We start from the raw sequence: 16,339 nt of genomic DNA, 5'->3' as shown, positions 1-16,339 counted from the left end.
TATTGTATACATAAAAAAATTTCAAAATGTGTAAAAGTTCTAAAAGTTAGAAATTGTTTCAAATAGAAACAATTTCTAACTTTTTCAAATTTTTTTCAAAAAACGAGTTCAAATAGCTGTTGTTTAACGACAATTTTAAAATGTTGGATCGAGTTAATTTTTTTAATATCATTATTGGAAAATGAGCTTTACGTTTAGATATAGAGAATTTGAATTTTCTCAACAAAATTTTTGGAATGAAGTAATTTTGGATAGAATGTTTAACATTTGAAGACCACAATGGAAAAAACGGCAGAGTCACATTTTTATAATTTTTCAGTTATGGCCCTTGGGTAATAAAGCATTGAAAAATGCTTCTTTTAAGCCAAGTTTCAAATAAAAAAACCGACATTGTCTATGGTAAAATGGAATAAGAAAATATGGTATACAATGGAAAAAACAGCAGTGTCCACCAGTGACAAGGAAAGAAAAGGCAGGGTCCATATAATAACGTTATATGTGACTCTGCCGTTTTGATTTCCATTGTGATCTTCATATATTTAATTATTTCATAATTATTATTTGCTACACTTAATGGCTTTTTTATTTTAAATTAATACTTTTTGAGCACGTAAACACCTATGCCTCCGCCTTTTTTATTGCTTCCTCGTGGTTGGCTAATTAGTTTGTAATTTGCCAAACTATAATTAGAATTCAACTCTAGAGGACATTCTGAATCATGCCAAGTCTCTGACAGAGATATGACGTCGAACGTGTAATTTATAATAGATAGAAATTCTTTAAACTTTTCAAAATTTTGCCGCATGCTTCTTATGTTTAAGTGTAATATAGAAAGTAAATTTAAATCTTTTTTGATTTTAAATTCATAAGGATCAAAATAGGGTGTTTTTATTAAGCTCATTTGAGTTCCAGTACACAAGCTCATTTGAGTAACCAGTACACAAAGAATCTATACTAAAACAAAATGGCTGACTACGATGCTACACCTATTGTTACAGACAAGCCAAAAAAGAGAAAGAAAAATGGCAGTAAGAAAGACATAGCAAAGAAACAGAGGTTGTCATCTCATGTAACTGGCCCTGACTGTAAATGTATAAGACTTAAATGCTTTCAAACGGTCAAAGAAGAGAATAGAGCCTTGCTCCTCGAGTCATTCAATGCATTACCAACAAAGGATGCTCAGGTGAGTTCTTCTTTTAAGTTTTAAATTAAACTCTTTAAATATAGTTCTAGACTATTTTTTTATTTATAATACTAGCTCTAGATTTAGTTCTAGACCTAGATTCACAATTTTAATGCACCTGTTATTCCACCATGAACATGTTGATTAAATAAGACAAAGAGTTTCTCATTCTCATTTTCATTCAAATTTAGTTAGGTCTAGAATAGCTAGACCTGTACATCTGAATCATAACCATGGTAGACATCTGGTTGTATTACTGTGTTATGATACCCAAGGCTGGTATTGTATGTTTAATAGGCATTTTTAACTTAGTTTTTTAGTGGGGTGGACCCAATATCACAGTTCATTGTTCTATTTGAACGCAGCATACCAACAAGCCTAGACGTCTATCTAATAAAAAAAAACTTCTTTATAAAATCGATAATTCCATTATGTTCAACTATCTATAGACAATTCTTGATAAAATCGATCATTCTATTATGTTCAACTTTCTGAGTAGGTCCTAGCACAAAGCAGTGAAATTTATTAATTCTAACAAAGTAGGTAGGCTTATATATTTTTAAATTTTATAAAAATGCTTGTGTTTCCAAAGATGTGTGACCGGTTGCGTTAATAATCATATATTGCTTCTTTTTACAGGATTCCTATCTTGCTTCACTGATCACAGTCGCGGAGATTAGCCGAAAAAGACCTCGAAAGGAAGAGCCTAAAAGTGCAAACAGTCACAGCTATCACTATAAAGTATTCCTGAAGAGTACAGATGATGTTGACCCAGATTCATTTGCCTATGTTTGCTTTCAAGCCTTCATCTCCATCTTTGGAATTAAGAAAGGGAGACTTGAGACTATCAAGAGAAGTCTTGCTACTACAGGTAATTTATACTATTAGCAATAGTTTTTTTTTCAGTTTGTGGAATAAAAAAGCTATTTTTTCTTATCATAGTTAATGTAAAAAAAATGCACATTTTTCTATAATCCTTTCTTGTCTATATATTAATATTTTTCAATATTTAAAAAGAAATGTTGAAATTCATAAAGAGTGCTGTTATTCTCTGAACATGTATTTTTATAACTTTTTTTTAATTTTTTTTTAATTTTTTTTACCTACCCCAGGCCTGCCTCCTGTTGATGGACGAGGAAAGCATGGCAGTCATCACAAAATATCTGATGAACTGCGGCAGAGAATAAGAGACCACATCTCTTCGTTTAGGGGTCGGCAGTCTTATTACTCACAAGAGAAGACGAGACGGCTGTACCTGCCAGAAGAACTCAGCATCTCCAAGATGTTTGATTTATATCAAGAGAAGTGGCCAGGAGACAGTTTAGTGTATGAGTCATACAGGCTTATATTCAACAACGATTTTAACATTGGCTTTGGGTACCCAAGAACCGACACTTGCTCAGCCTGCGACCAGTTCTTGGCAAAAATAGAAATTGCTACAAAGACTCTTGAATTAGACCCAACAAATGAAGTCCTCATAAGGGACCTGAAGCAGTTAAAATTTCAAAAAGATCTCCACCAGCGAAAGGGTGACACATTCTACCGGAGAAAAAGAGACGCTAAGCGAAGGGCCAAGATTACACCTCATCTTGAGGCCTTTACGTTTGACTACCAAAAAAATGTCAACCTACCCAACAAGTCCACCAATGACTTTTACTACAACAGAAAGCTCACATACCAATCATTTAACATTCACCAACTATCAACTGATGATGTTTTTCTTTACTGCTATGATGAGACTGTCGCTAGGAAAGGTTCAGATGAGGTGGCTTCTTTCCTGTATGACCACATCACAACCAAGGTCAGCGAAGAGGTTACTCACCTTGAACTATTCTGCGATTCCTGCTCAGGACAGAATAAGAACTTTACCCTGATTCGGTTTTTAGATTATATGGTGCACCATAGAAAAAGGTTTACCTCAGTGATAGTGACATTCCCTGAGCGCGTACATTCTTATATGGAGTGTGACAGGGACATGGGTCCAGTAAATACAAAGTCTAGTGCTAGTGTTCCAGAAGACTGGATAAAAATATTTAGTGAAGCACGAAAACATCCTACACCATTTAACGTGACTGATGTTAAACAGGATCTGGTCAAAAACTTCTCCGGCTTTCTAAGGCCATTGTATAAGAAAGGCTGCCCGTTCCCCACGCGCCCCATTCGGGAAATGGTTTTTAACAAGGATGAAGGTCCAGGGACCGTTTGTCACAGAGACTCATGGAACGGTATTTTCTTGAAAACAAACATCATTGTTCCAACGAGAAAAAACAATTTTTCAGTATGCACAGCAGTGCCAGTAGCTTTGTATGAAGACAGACTGGCTATATCAGCTGCAAAGTACAAAGACCTCCAAGTCCTCAAAAAATTTACCACCAATGAGGCATTCTATGATGCTCTGCCGTATGACGATAAAGTTGAAGATGAGGGTCAAGACCAGTGAATGTTCATGCATTTTTTATTTTTTTATTTGTTTAAAATAAAAAAATTTTAAAATTTAATGGTTTTATATAGTTATTTCTTATGTGTTACAATAGAAAAACAGGCAAAGTCCTAATCAACGGAAAAAACAGCAGAGTCCAATCTGAACACATTTTGAAAAAACAAAATTTTCCATGAGCTAACATGATTTTCAGAATATTTATTTGTTAAAATTTGATGCTTAAATGGATGACCTTCCCTTAAAAATTAAAACAATTGACAGTTTCTCACATAATTTGTAATAAAAAGGTTTCAAACCTTTAATTTAGGTTTTCTCAAAATGTGAAAAATGTGACTCTGCTGTTTTTTCCATTGTGCTCTTCATTTGTGAGATTTTTTTTTTTTTTACAGAATAAAACTAGTTTTGATTGGTTAGTACTTGTCCAGGCAACATTGATGTAGTTAATGCAGCTATGAACAAATGCAAAGTATAAACTTTTTAGACATATTTTACTTAAAATATACTTAGTTTTATGCCTAGTCCCAATGCTTTTAGATATTTTATTTTCTAATAACTTTATGCATTTTCTTTACGGCTAATATGCTTATTTAGTATTGCTTCAAAAAACTTCACAAAAAATGTTCTTTTAAATTTCGTTTTGTCAACTAAAACATCTGGTAATGTGTCTCACTTAAATGGTTTTGTAAAAAGAACGTATTTATTTTTTTCTATGTTTAAGGAAAGTTTGTTTTCAATCAATTCGTTAACTCATAAAGAAGCTTGTGTTAAAAATAGTATTAATTCTTGCAGCGTAATGACTTCATGAACAGACGTGTTTTGCAGCGTAAAATTTAAACGAAAAAACTACTTAGTATTTTTAAGTTTTTAGTATTAAATTTAAACATTTCTCATTATCTGCATCAAAAAGTAAGTTATCAATATATATATTATAATATATATTTATCTATTAATAATAATCTATTACAATGGATAAGAAAAATAATAGTGATTTTAAGAAAAATAACGACTCTAATATCGAAACAGATGAATTAGTTATATCAATAAATATGGTTCGTAAAATCTTTCAAGAAATGTTTATAAAACAACAAAATGACATTTTAAAAATTATATCTGGAAACCTAAAGTTAACAAATGACAGAATTGACATTATATTAAAAGAAGCAAATAATTCAAAAGAAAAATGCGATTTGTTAGAAAAGGAAAATGGAAAGCCGAATTTAAAATATTATGTGAACGAATGAAAATCTTGGAAAATGTAAATAAAGATATAGAAGAAAGTTTAACGGTCACACAGGACATTCAAGAAAAAAAAGTAACGGAGCTGGAAAAAAAAATTAATAATAAAAATAGCCTTAGTGGAGGTGAAAATATAAAGTTAAGGCAATTGGAGGACAGGCTTAGGAAAAACAATCTGCGAATTGATGGAATTACCGAAAACGAAAATGAAAATTGGGACGACACTGAAAAAAAAGTAATAAGTTTATTTGAAAACAATCTTTTTCTAAGTAATATAAATATAGAAAGAGCTCATAGAACTGGTAAAAAGGATGGTAACAAATCAAGGACAATAGTCGTTAAATTACTTCATTATAAGGACAAAGTTAAAGCGTTGCATGCTGCTAATAAGCTTAAAGGTTCCGGAATGTACATCAATGAAGATTTCTCCTTCGAAACAAATGAAATAAGAAAAAAATTAGTGGACGAAATGAAGTTACACCGAAAGAATGGTAAATATTCAATTATTATTTATGACAAACTTATTGTTAAAGAATTTAAAAATAAGCAACCCAGCTATTAAAAACTATATTCTATATTTTAATATTACTCTTATTTAAAATGGCTGACGATCCTCCTTTAAAAAACTTTGAACTTAATTCATTACTAACTAAAAAATCAATACTTTTAAAAAAACATTCTGATCCGGGTATTAATTTTTTTAACAACGATTTAATAAAAAATATTAACCCATTATATTATAACGTAAATTCAAAAAATATAATTGAAGGAATGGAGAACGACTCATTCTCTATTCTTCATGTTAATATTAGAAGTCTACAAAAAAATTTTGATTCATTAAAACAATTTTTGTTTAAAGTTAATATGAATTTTCAAATTATTTGTCTCAGCGAGACAATTAATTTGAAAAACAATTTTTTAACGTCATTTTTGAAAATAGCTACATTCCTGTCATCAACAAACCTACACGCATAACCAAAAAAAGTGAAACTTCGATAGATCAAATTATCACCAATGACTTCATAAATATAAAGATAAAAACAGGAATATTTAAAACAGATATTTCTGATCATTTTCCCATATTCATCGTTGTTCAAAAATATAATAAAAGTGAATGCCAAAAAAATAAAAAAATAAAAACAAGAATAATAAACGACTCTTCAGTTAACCATTTTCATGACCTTTTATCAAGTGTTAAATGGGATGACTTGTTATTGAATCTAAACGCTGATAAAGCCTACGATATATTTATATCAGAATATTATAAATATTATAACAAAGCATTTCCTGAAATTACAAAATTAGTTAAATCAAAAACGTTATCAAATCCTTGGATAACTAAGGGTATCCTTAAATCTTCTAAAATAAAACAAAGATTATATAATAACTTTCTTAAAAAAAAAACCCTACGTAATGAAAGCAATTATAAAAACTACAAACGACTCTTTGAGTCAATTATAAAAAGATAAAAAAAAAACTACTATTCAGATCAACTAAAAAAGCATTCAAATGATCCTCAAGGTACTTGGCGCATAATTAACGAAGTTATTGGTAAAAATAATCCAGAGAGAAATAATTTTCCGAAAATTCTTAAATTCAAAGACAACTATGTTATAGAAAAAGAATTAGTGGCTGAAGCACTTAATAAATTTTTTATTAATATTGGTCCGTCTTTAGCATCAAAAATTGAATCCTCTAAGATTAACTTTGATGCATACTTAGTCTCTAATAAAACTAATATTATGCCTAATGACAATCTAACTGAAGAAGAATTACTATGCGCAGTCTCTTCGATTAAGCCCAAAAAAAGTATAGACGTCGACAATATAAGTGGTAACATCATTATAAATTCAATAAAACTGATTACAATCCCGCTTTTGTGTATCTTCAACTTATCTTTAAAAGAGGGAGTTTTTCCAGAAAAAGTAAAAATTGCTAGGGTGGTCCCTATATTCAAATCAGGCGATCCTAGTGACGTTACTAATTATAGGCCGATCTCTGTTCTTACATGTATTTCAAAAGTTCTTGAACGAATTATGTATAATAGACTCTATTCTTTCTTAATCCAAAATAATATTTTGGACAATAAACAATTTGGTGTTAAATCTGGTCATTCTACTGATCACGCAATCTTACATCTTGTCCACGATATATTTAAAGATTTCAATGAAAAAAAATATACTTTAGGTGTTTTCATAGATCTAAGTAAAGCCTTTGATACTGTCGATCATTTAATTCTTTTGCCCAAACTCGAGTTCTATGGCATCAAAAATTCTAACTTGGCTTGGTTTAAAAGTTACTTGTCTAATTGGAAGCAATATATTTCTTACGATGGTGGTAAAACGGACAATATGATTATTACATGCGGTGTTCCCCAGGGATCAATTCTAGGGCCCCTTTTGTTTCTAATTTATGTCAATGACTTATATAAATTTTCTAATATTTTAAACACAACTTTATTCGCCGATGATACGAATTTGTTTTATTCTCATGAAGACATTAATATTTTATTTTTAACAGTTAACAAAAAACTTGATAACCTAACCCAATGGTTTAAAGCCAATAAATTATCTTTAAACATTACTAAAACTAAATACACATTATTCCATCGTGTTCATAAAAAAGAAAATATTCCACTTAAACTTCCAAATCTTTCTATTGATAAAAATATAATAAAAAGGGAAATATCGTCAAAGTTTTTGGGCGTAATACTCGATGAAAATGTTACATGGAGAGAACATATAAGTGTTGTTGAGAATAAGGTTTCTAAAAATATTGGTATACTGTATAAAGCTAAACAGGTCTTAAACCAATCTTGTCTTAAATACATATACTTTTTATTTATACACTGTTACCTAAACTATGCTAACATTGCTTGGTGCAGCACCAATGTTACAAAGCTAAGTAAACTTCTATGTAAACAAAAACACGCCATTAGGATTATTACAAATGAAAATCGCTTCTCTCATTCAAAAATACTTTTTAGTAAACTTAATATTCTAAATGTTTATAATTTAAATCTCTATCATGTTCTTATATTTATGTTTAAACTTGATAAAAAAATGGCACCATATTTATTCAACTCTTTATTTAAAAAAATAAACCACATATACAGCACAAGATTTTCAAATAATAACTATACTCAATCCAAAACCTACTTTTCTGCCACTAAATACTCAATCACAAACCGAGGACCTAAACTCTGGAATACACTTTTAAATAATGATCTTAAACCACTTTCTTCGCTTAATCAATTTAAAACTAAACTTAAGCAAAATCTTTTACTAAACGACAATGAACTAAATTTCTTCTGAAGCGTTTAAAATGAGAGTACTATTATTAATGATTTAGTATTAATAATTGTTTATTACTAAGATTGTCTATTCTAATACATAAATATGATAAATAATCTTGTCTCTAGTCTTGTTTCTGTTTATTTTTTTTTTTTGTTTTGTCTTTTTTTTTTTTTTGTTTGTTTGTTTGTTTGTTTTTTCTTCTTTATTGTTGGTCTTTTTAGCAAGTAAAGTAAACTTAAGCGTTAATAAAAAAAATAATTTATAGCATATGTAACTTTTACGGTTTTTATTAGCATTGTAATTTACGGTATATTTATTACGGGGCTTAGTGATAAGGCAACTATAGTCTTCTTTTTGCCCCTGTCATATATTGTTTTTTATTCATGAACATTGTTATTGTAAATACTATTAACGACGAAATATATAATTAAAAAAAAATTAATATTTTAGTGGGTGTTGAAAGCTTGGATGTATCTGCAAAAAGAATGAAGTTGCAATTACACAGATGCACACCAAACAAAAATATTGTGCTCTAAAAAAACTGATTAAAACACTAAAACTGCTGTTATTATTTTGATGGGTAAAGCTCTACATACATAATACATGAGTGTGCATCATTGGTGCAGTGTGCTCTTTTAAAGGAAGTTAGAGAAGTAGGATACTTTACGGTCATTACCGATGGGACACTGTATGCGTCACACATCACTTTTATTCTTTGCTTTGTGCACTTCAATTTCGGCTCAAAAAGCTAGGAGGTAAAAGAACGTTTTCTTTGAGTTGAAAACATGGAGAAAAATGCAGAAGTACATGCAGATCGTAGCTGAGATTAAGACTTTTTTCGGTAACACCAAAACTTTTTACGTATTCTTTAGCTGTAGTCCAAATAGGTGGAAGATTTTTCATGAATTGACAGAAATTTTTCTTCATAAGCTTTCAGATATCAAGTGGTCAGCTCGAATTGCCGCTCTTAAACCAAATGCAAAACGACCACAAGAAATTATTGCTGCCTTCAATCGTACAATAGAGGATCTTGACCTTACCGCTGACATGCTAAATCAAGATAAATCCTTAATAAAGTATTTAAAATCGTTTGAAACTACTTTATGGAAAAAAATTATGGATATTAACCTTTTAAAGAAGTCTTCGCTTTTTACTTCCCAAGCAATATACATTTAAAGGGTCTATAAACTCAATAAAAGGTTTACAGCTTATTTTTCCATCTGTATGCATCATTAAAAAATAAATTATTTAAAAAACGTATACAATCATACATATGCATGATTGCATATGCTTTTAATTTAAATTCTTTTTAAAATCATGCATGCTTAAAAGGGCGCCTATAAGATGCTTTGCCCCGGGCATCATGAAAGCTCTCGGCAGCCCTGTTAAAGCTAGATGCTTATTTATTTCTAAAGCCACTATAATATCTTTCCATAAGTTCTTGATTGGATTCAGATTGCGGTGGTCATTTTAGAATATTTATTTTTTTTTTTTTTCAATTTTATAGACCTCGCTTTTTGGGTCGTTATCGTGCGTTAAAATCTAAATAGCATTTAGGTTATCATAAGTATACGGTTCAATTACGTCTTGTAATATATCACTGTATTTGTATTGGTTAAAATTTCCTTTAATTTTATATCTAGTAAATGAATGCCATTATAATAAAATGCCAGGACCTGCACCCTTATACAAGTATTGCAAACCTTATTGTTGCACTCGCCATGCTTTATTGTTTGTTTCAAGTAAACAAAATTTGATTGTTTGCTTACTTCATACATATATTTTCTAATCAAACTGAAACCAAGTAGTTAAACTAGGATTCATTAGTTAAAAAAATGTTAGAAGAAACACGGCAGTAAAGATTTGTTTTTATGTGTTAAAAATGTTTTCGGCAAAAACACATACACAACTGACATCTACTCGCATCAATATCGTCTGCAATGACGACTCAACTGCTAAATGAAAGACGTACTCACATTTTTAATTGAGACATAAACGACATAATATTTCTCTAACTTGTCAATACTCTACAAAATTGATTTGACTTTTCTTTTTACATTTGATTATGATGAGAGAAGTTTCAATAGATTAAAGATTATTAAAAATTTTCTGTGATCAACAATGGCAAAAGAATGCCTTTCTGAATATGCCATAATTTTGATAGAACGTAAGCTTGCTGAGAACATTGACTTTGAATTGTCAATAAATTATTTTGCTATAACTCAGCGCGCACAGACGTCTGTAAGACGTCTATGCAACGTCTTATAGAAGTCACAAGTCCATTCGAAGGAAAAAAAATTTGTATATACTGGAAAGTAAATATTTTTAATTCTTACGTTTTGTAATATCTCTAGTTCATACACATTTTTTAATAAACAATTTAATAATTGCAATATTGTTAAATTTTTTTTTTCTTTTTTTTAAGAGCCGTTTTTTCTAAGAATCAGGCAAATTCCTGAAACTGTGGAAGTGACCTCCTCCAAATTGCTTGAATTTTTTATATATTGATCAGAATATAGAGAAAACCTGTTGGGGAAAAAAAAAAATTTCAAAAATGTTTCGTTCACTCGGAATCTGGGCTTAAATTTTTGAGATTTTTTTAAAAATTTTTAGAAATTTAGTTTTTGCCACCTTTGAACCCATTTTTTTGGCAAGGCAAAAAGTTGCACATAGCTTTTGTAGTTAATATCAGACGTAACCCAAAAGCTCTCTCCAAAAAATATAAAAAAGTTGCGTGACACTGTGCGGTTGGCTAATTATCATAGTTCAAAAGTACAAAATCAATCAGTTTTGTCAACTTTTAATCGGAGTTAATTCTAGCGGCGAAGTGTTGCACACAATTTTTCTTTTAGGATTTGAAATTATCAAAGGTATTGAGTCTAAAAATGCAAAGAAAGTTATGTGATACCTAAGGCCTATTAATATATTAAGGCTTGAAATTGGAAAAAAATGTTTTAGTATACTTACAAAATGAACCATTACGGCAGAGGCGCTTAGTTTTGTAAAAATGTAAACATATCCAACTGTCAATACAAAAAGGTCCTAACATAATAATAAAAAAAATTCGTGTGATTTTGTCACACGCATGATATAACATGAATTAAAAACTGAACAAAAATCTAACATCAAGATAACTATATTGCTAATTAAATAAAACATAAATCAAACATTTAAATATTTTTCCATTTAAAAATTAGTTTTTCATTTATTAATAGAGTCATTTACACCCATTATCCACCACATCACACATAATTTCTACTCTGCTGCAGTAAGTTTCTCTAAGAATAATGATATGACTGTATTATAGTCTTCTTCGGATAATGAATAATCGCCACAACCACTGATCAGAAAAGGAGCATTTACTAAACAGATAATTTTATCAGTTTGGTTATTTATCTCCTCGGTAGTAACTGGCCAGCGAAAAGTATTCTTCTCTTGCCCGTTAATCATACAATTAACTCTGATCCCAGTTATAGATACCTAAAAGTATTAGCGCAACATTTAAAATAATATAATAAAGAGTTTATGATTTGTTTAATTTTGCTTACATTCAATAAAACTTGTAAAGTCTTATATAATGTCATTCTGAAATTATTTTTACATTTTATTTATATTCCTTTTATTTTAGAGCACTGTTTTGTAAAACAAAATAAAAACTTGAAACTAATATATACTTTGAATAATATTACCTCCACAATATATCCAATATTCCATTGTTTTTCATATGCAACAGCAACCCAATCATTCACTTTCCATACAAGACAAATTTCTTTTGCAAGATTGGCGATGTCTTCCTCATATTTATTATCATCTTCATTGTCTCCTGCCAGATTAAAGTCATCATTTTCGCCATAAACTTCTTTGTTATCGTTAACCTGACTATTTTCATTATTTTCTGTTGTCGGTTCTACCTTTTCTTTTCAGGTTACTAAATCTATAAAAATATCAATTGTACATATTTTTAAACATATGTAAACAAACACACAAAATTATAACTTTCACCTAAATTTTAATTTCATATTTGTAAAAGAACTATTTAACAGTCAGAAACATAATCTAATTTGCAAAAGTTTTGATAGCAACAATGCCTACCTTGAAAATAAAGATCTTATCTGTTGGCTAGTTACATATTGATCAGGCGGAAGTTCTCTCCTCAGCTGCATGTGAACCTGCTCAGGGCTCATTTTATTACCTGATTCTTCTCCACGAATAAAGTATTTATACAACAGTTCTTTCTGCTGATTTGAAAATCTAAAAGAACTTCGAACTGGTAATGCCCAACCTTGCAATAGAAAAATGTTCATGCAATGTGGTTTGTCTTTTACGGAAGCACTGTTAGAGGATGAAGAAATTGGCATATTTAGTTGTGAAGTAATTTTCATCTTATGAACAAACGAGTTGCGAACTTTATCCAATGATGTTAATGATTTCGGAACTGTATGAAGACCGGATAGCATGTGTTCTTCTAACTCAGCATCGCTTTCAAATGATAAAGTACAATTCATTTCAGTGCAAAATCTTAATGAATATAATTGCCTGTCACTTCTTTTCTGTTTTTCCTTAAGTGACTTGTTACGCTTAATTGAATTATCTGTTTTGCTATATGGCAACAACAACTTAATCGAGGGTTGAATTTTAAGATTTCCATACTCTTGTTCAATTCCCTCACCGATATTGAAATAACGCCACATCTTCATACTTTTCTCACCAAACTCAAACGAGTGATAGTTGCTAATGTTCTTAATCTTTGGTCCAGTAACTACAGTTTTATCATTGCTAATTTGAGCAACTGCTACTTTTGCATCTTTAGCGCCAAAACTATAATGCATAGCCTTGTGTATATCTTCAGCAGTCAAAAGATTATTACCAGAGTCAACGTAACTCCTTAAAATTGTCTTTACAACTGCACTCTCCCTGTCACATTGATCTTTTCCACAACAGGGTTCATTATAATCATATCTCAGCAACTTTATATCTCTCTCTTTGCATACATTGTAGATTGCTTCAGCTGAAAGATTTCCCTGATAGCAGCCGGCATTATCAGATTTGGTAAACATTTTCTTGATATGCGGTTGATCAATTCTGAATTGGTCTAAAACTGCAGTGGCTAACGAAACAACATCACCTATTCCCTGATCACACCTATACATTGAAGTAAAGTAAACACGTTTGAATAACTTTCCTGCTATTTTTATGAAGAATATATCCACATGTAAACTCATTCCTTTCTTGCCAAAATACTCTCTTTGGCCCTCTCTGTATCGAACCGGAAGAATTTTTTGACAAAAATCTTTAAGCCAGAAAGCAGTTTCATCGTTTAATTGCTTAAAAGCTTCGATTTTTGCCTTTTTCTGTTGAGAATCTCTCATCAGGTGTTTTATGTAGTTGAATACATCCTTTACAGCAATTTCCAAATCATAAATAGAATCAGCATCGTCAGAATTTTGAATTGTTAGTTCTTTGATCATCTCGATAGCTTTGCACAAATCATAGCAATCGGCACATACCACTTCTGATATCTCTGTGTTGGATTGAAGATTTTTTTCAGATGGATCTGATAAGGCATGTTTTGAGCTATGAGAAGAAATGTTTGAGTCATTGACACTACAATTGGTTTGATAACTTGTTTTCAAATACCTTTTTCCTTTTTCAAGGGCAGCTTCGAGAGATTTAGAACTAAATCTTTGTGCCAATTTTTGTAATGTTTGAAAACCATTCATGCCTGAAGCAGTAACATCATCTAATCCAGCTAAGCTTTTTCGACTTGAAGGTTTTATTGCATGCAATACTTTCCACAAACTTGAATCAGATAATGGTATATAATTGTTTTCACTACAACTTTTTCGATAGAACATGATAGCGTGGCTATATTTTGTCGTCAGTATTGCATGCACTATCTTTTGTTCTTCACCGCTGTCGTATTTTAATTTGGTTATTCCATAAGCAACATCATGCAAAATACCGCTTGTAAATATAAAGTCTAAGAAATGTTCACACTTTGTTTGATCAAGACTAGATCGGACGAATACTTTCTTCTCTGGAAATGCCAACCCTTTATGAGATGCATGCCATTTTCTTGCTGTTTCTATACGATGTTTGGTACACTCAAATGTGTTCATTATAAACTTTTTGGTATACTTGGTATGGTCTAATAATGAGAGGATAACTAACTTTCCCATGGAATCACTTTGCTTATATACTTTCTGAGCACGAATAATTTCAATTGGGAGAGGGCTATTTATTTCATCAACATTTTTACTGTTAAGAAAATCTATAAGTATTTCCTCTTGTCCAGGAGCAACAGCTTCCGCAAATTTTTTCTTTAATAAGTTTTCTAGGCGAACATACTTGCGTTTTAACTTATCTTTAGTAGTATCTTCCAGATATTCGAACTTCCTTTTTAATCTAAATTTTATTGGACTTGCATTAAGAACCTCAGTTACACTCTCACGGCTTCTTAGAGATTCGTCCAAAATCTCCTGTGAAACATTAATTTCACCGGGATCAAATTCTTCATCTGGAGTAGCAGGTGTCATATATGTTTGTTCTTGTTGTGTTTGTGTTTCTGTACATAAATTGGTGTTTTCGTTGACTCTAGATAAAGCAGTTTCTTGCTTTAAATGGGTAAAACACAGCATTGCACCAACTGAAAATACTTCATTGTATCGCTTTGACATTGATATGACGACATGTATTGGTGACGCCCTTAAAGCGGGAGATTTTTTTCCTTTTATATTTAGATGGTGAGGATGAAAGCATGTTTTTGGAGGACTCCATGCAATACCAAACGTGTACCGGTGAAAAGCACATATTTGTTCATCCTTTTCAAGATTTCTTTTAAGTCTATTTGCAATAAGTCCATTTTCTTCCCAAATATTATTATCGTTTAATCGCATGACCTAAAAACAATTTTTTAAACAATTATTAAGTGTGTCATTTAAAGCATTGTTTATAATCTGACTCTTCACGAAAAATGTTTACAAGTTTGAAATACATTGTTGTTATTATTAAAATACAATATTGCAAGAGTGTGATTAATTTAGTGATTATTTATTAAAAGAGTGAGGAATTAATTAAAAGAGCTATTTTTTTGTTTGTTTAAAGAACTTTGTCTCAAAATCTTATTGCAGAGAAGTTATAAAGTATGTAATTATAAAAATTATATTACAGTCTGCGTAAATTTAAAATACATAATTACCTTTAAGTTGATGAGGTGTTTCTTAACATCAACATCTCCCAGCTGATGAATGTAGAACATTTTGTTTATAATTTTATGTTTTTTGAATGATCCACAATTTCCTTTTGAAAAGCAACAACAGTTTTCATAAAAATATTTGTTTTGTTTCATACTCAACTAAAAACAAGTTCTATTTATGCAGTACCTATTTCTCAATAGCAATGATAAAATATCTACTCTATTTATGCAAATTTTAAAGATCGTTAAAATAAAGTTAAGACATTTTTATGGTAAAGTAAACAACCGCCCACTAACTTGTTTCTCCACAATCGTGATATCAGCGATTCTTCTTCCATTCGATCACCACAAGTTATTTGGTTATGACGTAAATTTAAATAATTCACTTCTGATCATGTATTGTTTTTTATTATTATTTATTTCAATTGTTATGATTTCTATATCATAGTCAGAAACGCTTAAATTTTTTCTTAACATTACGTGCAATGTTTTGTGTAATGCTAAATGCTAATTTTGGATGATAGAAATTTTATTGTGAGCGAAAACCTCATCTGTGTGTCCAAAAAAATATCTCTTCGTACTTAATCATTTTTAACAATTTGTACCTTTATTTTTAACTTAATATCTAAAGATCACACGAATTTTTTTTATTATTATGTTAGGACCTTTTTGTATTGACAGTTGGATATGTTTACATTTTTACAAAACTAAGCGCCTCTGCCGTAATGGTTCATTTTGTAAGTATACTAAAACATTTTTTTCCAATTTCAAGCCTTAATATATTAATAGGCCTTAGGTATCACATAACTTTCTTTGCATTTTTAGACTCAATACCTTTGATAATTTCAAATCCTAAAAGAAAAATTGTGTGCAACACTTCGCCGCTAGAATTAACTCCGATTAAAAGTTGACAAAACTGATTGATTTTGTACTTTTGAACTATGATAATTAGCCAACCGCACAGTGTCACGCAACTTTTTTATATTTTT

At 30.4% G+C, this 16,339-nt stretch overlaps 2 protein-coding genes across 2 annotated transcripts; one reads left to right on the top strand and one right to left on the bottom strand.

The window, feature by feature from the left end:
* Positions 1 to 964: 964 nt before the first annotated feature.
* On the top strand, positions 965 to 3,857 carry LOC136091839 (uncharacterized). Its single transcript, XM_065819550.1, has 3 exons — positions 965 to 1,183; positions 1,823 to 2,054; positions 2,296 to 3,857. The coding sequence occupies exons 1-3, from the start codon at positions 965 to 967 to the stop codon at positions 3,621 to 3,623; spliced, it is 1,779 nt and encodes a 592-aa protein (XP_065675622.1). The 3' UTR covers positions 3,624 to 3,857.
* An 8,318-nt stretch (positions 3,858 to 12,175) lies between these two features.
* On the bottom strand, positions 12,176 to 15,677 carry LOC136092181 (uncharacterized). Its single transcript, XM_065819917.1, has 2 exons — positions 15,354 to 15,677; positions 12,176 to 15,054 (listed from the first exon to the last, which is right to left on the bottom strand). Exons 1-2 carry the CDS (start codon positions 15,501 to 15,503, stop codon positions 12,244 to 12,246), a joined length of 2,961 nt encoding a protein of 986 aa, XP_065675989.1. The 5' UTR covers positions 15,504 to 15,677; the 3' UTR covers positions 12,176 to 12,243.
* Positions 15,678 to 16,339: the final 662 nt, after the last annotated feature.

Source organism: Hydra vulgaris, chromosome 15, assembly GCF_038396675.1.
Source record: "Hydra vulgaris chromosome 15, alternate assembly HydraT2T_AEP".
In the NCBI taxonomy this organism is placed as follows: Eukaryota; Metazoa; Cnidaria; class Hydrozoa; order Anthoathecata; family Hydridae; genus Hydra; species Hydra vulgaris.
The sequence above is the reverse complement of the archived record's forward strand: the minus strand, read 5'-3'. Positions and strand labels throughout refer to the sequence as shown.

Excerpts from the sequence above, each read along its gene's own strand:
- LOC136092181 (XM_065819917.1), bottom strand. The coding sequence starts at position 15,503 with ATGAAACAAAACAAATATTTTTATGAAAACTGTTGTTGCTTTTCAAAA. Across the intron at positions 15,055-15,353 it reads AACACCTCATCAACTTAAAG|GTCATGCGATTAAACGATAA; the intron begins GTAATTATGTAT and ends AATTGTTTTTAG.
- LOC136091839 (XM_065819550.1), top strand. The coding sequence starts at position 965 with ATGGCTGACTACGATGCTACACCTATTGTTACAGACAAGCCAAAAAAG. Across the intron at positions 1,184-1,822 it reads TACCAACAAAGGATGCTCAG|GATTCCTATCTTGCTTCACT; the intron begins GTGAGTTCTTCT and ends TTCTTTTTACAG. Across the intron at positions 2,055-2,295 it reads GAGAAGTCTTGCTACTACAG|GCCTGCCTCCTGTTGATGGA; the intron begins GTAATTTATACT and ends TACCTACCCCAG.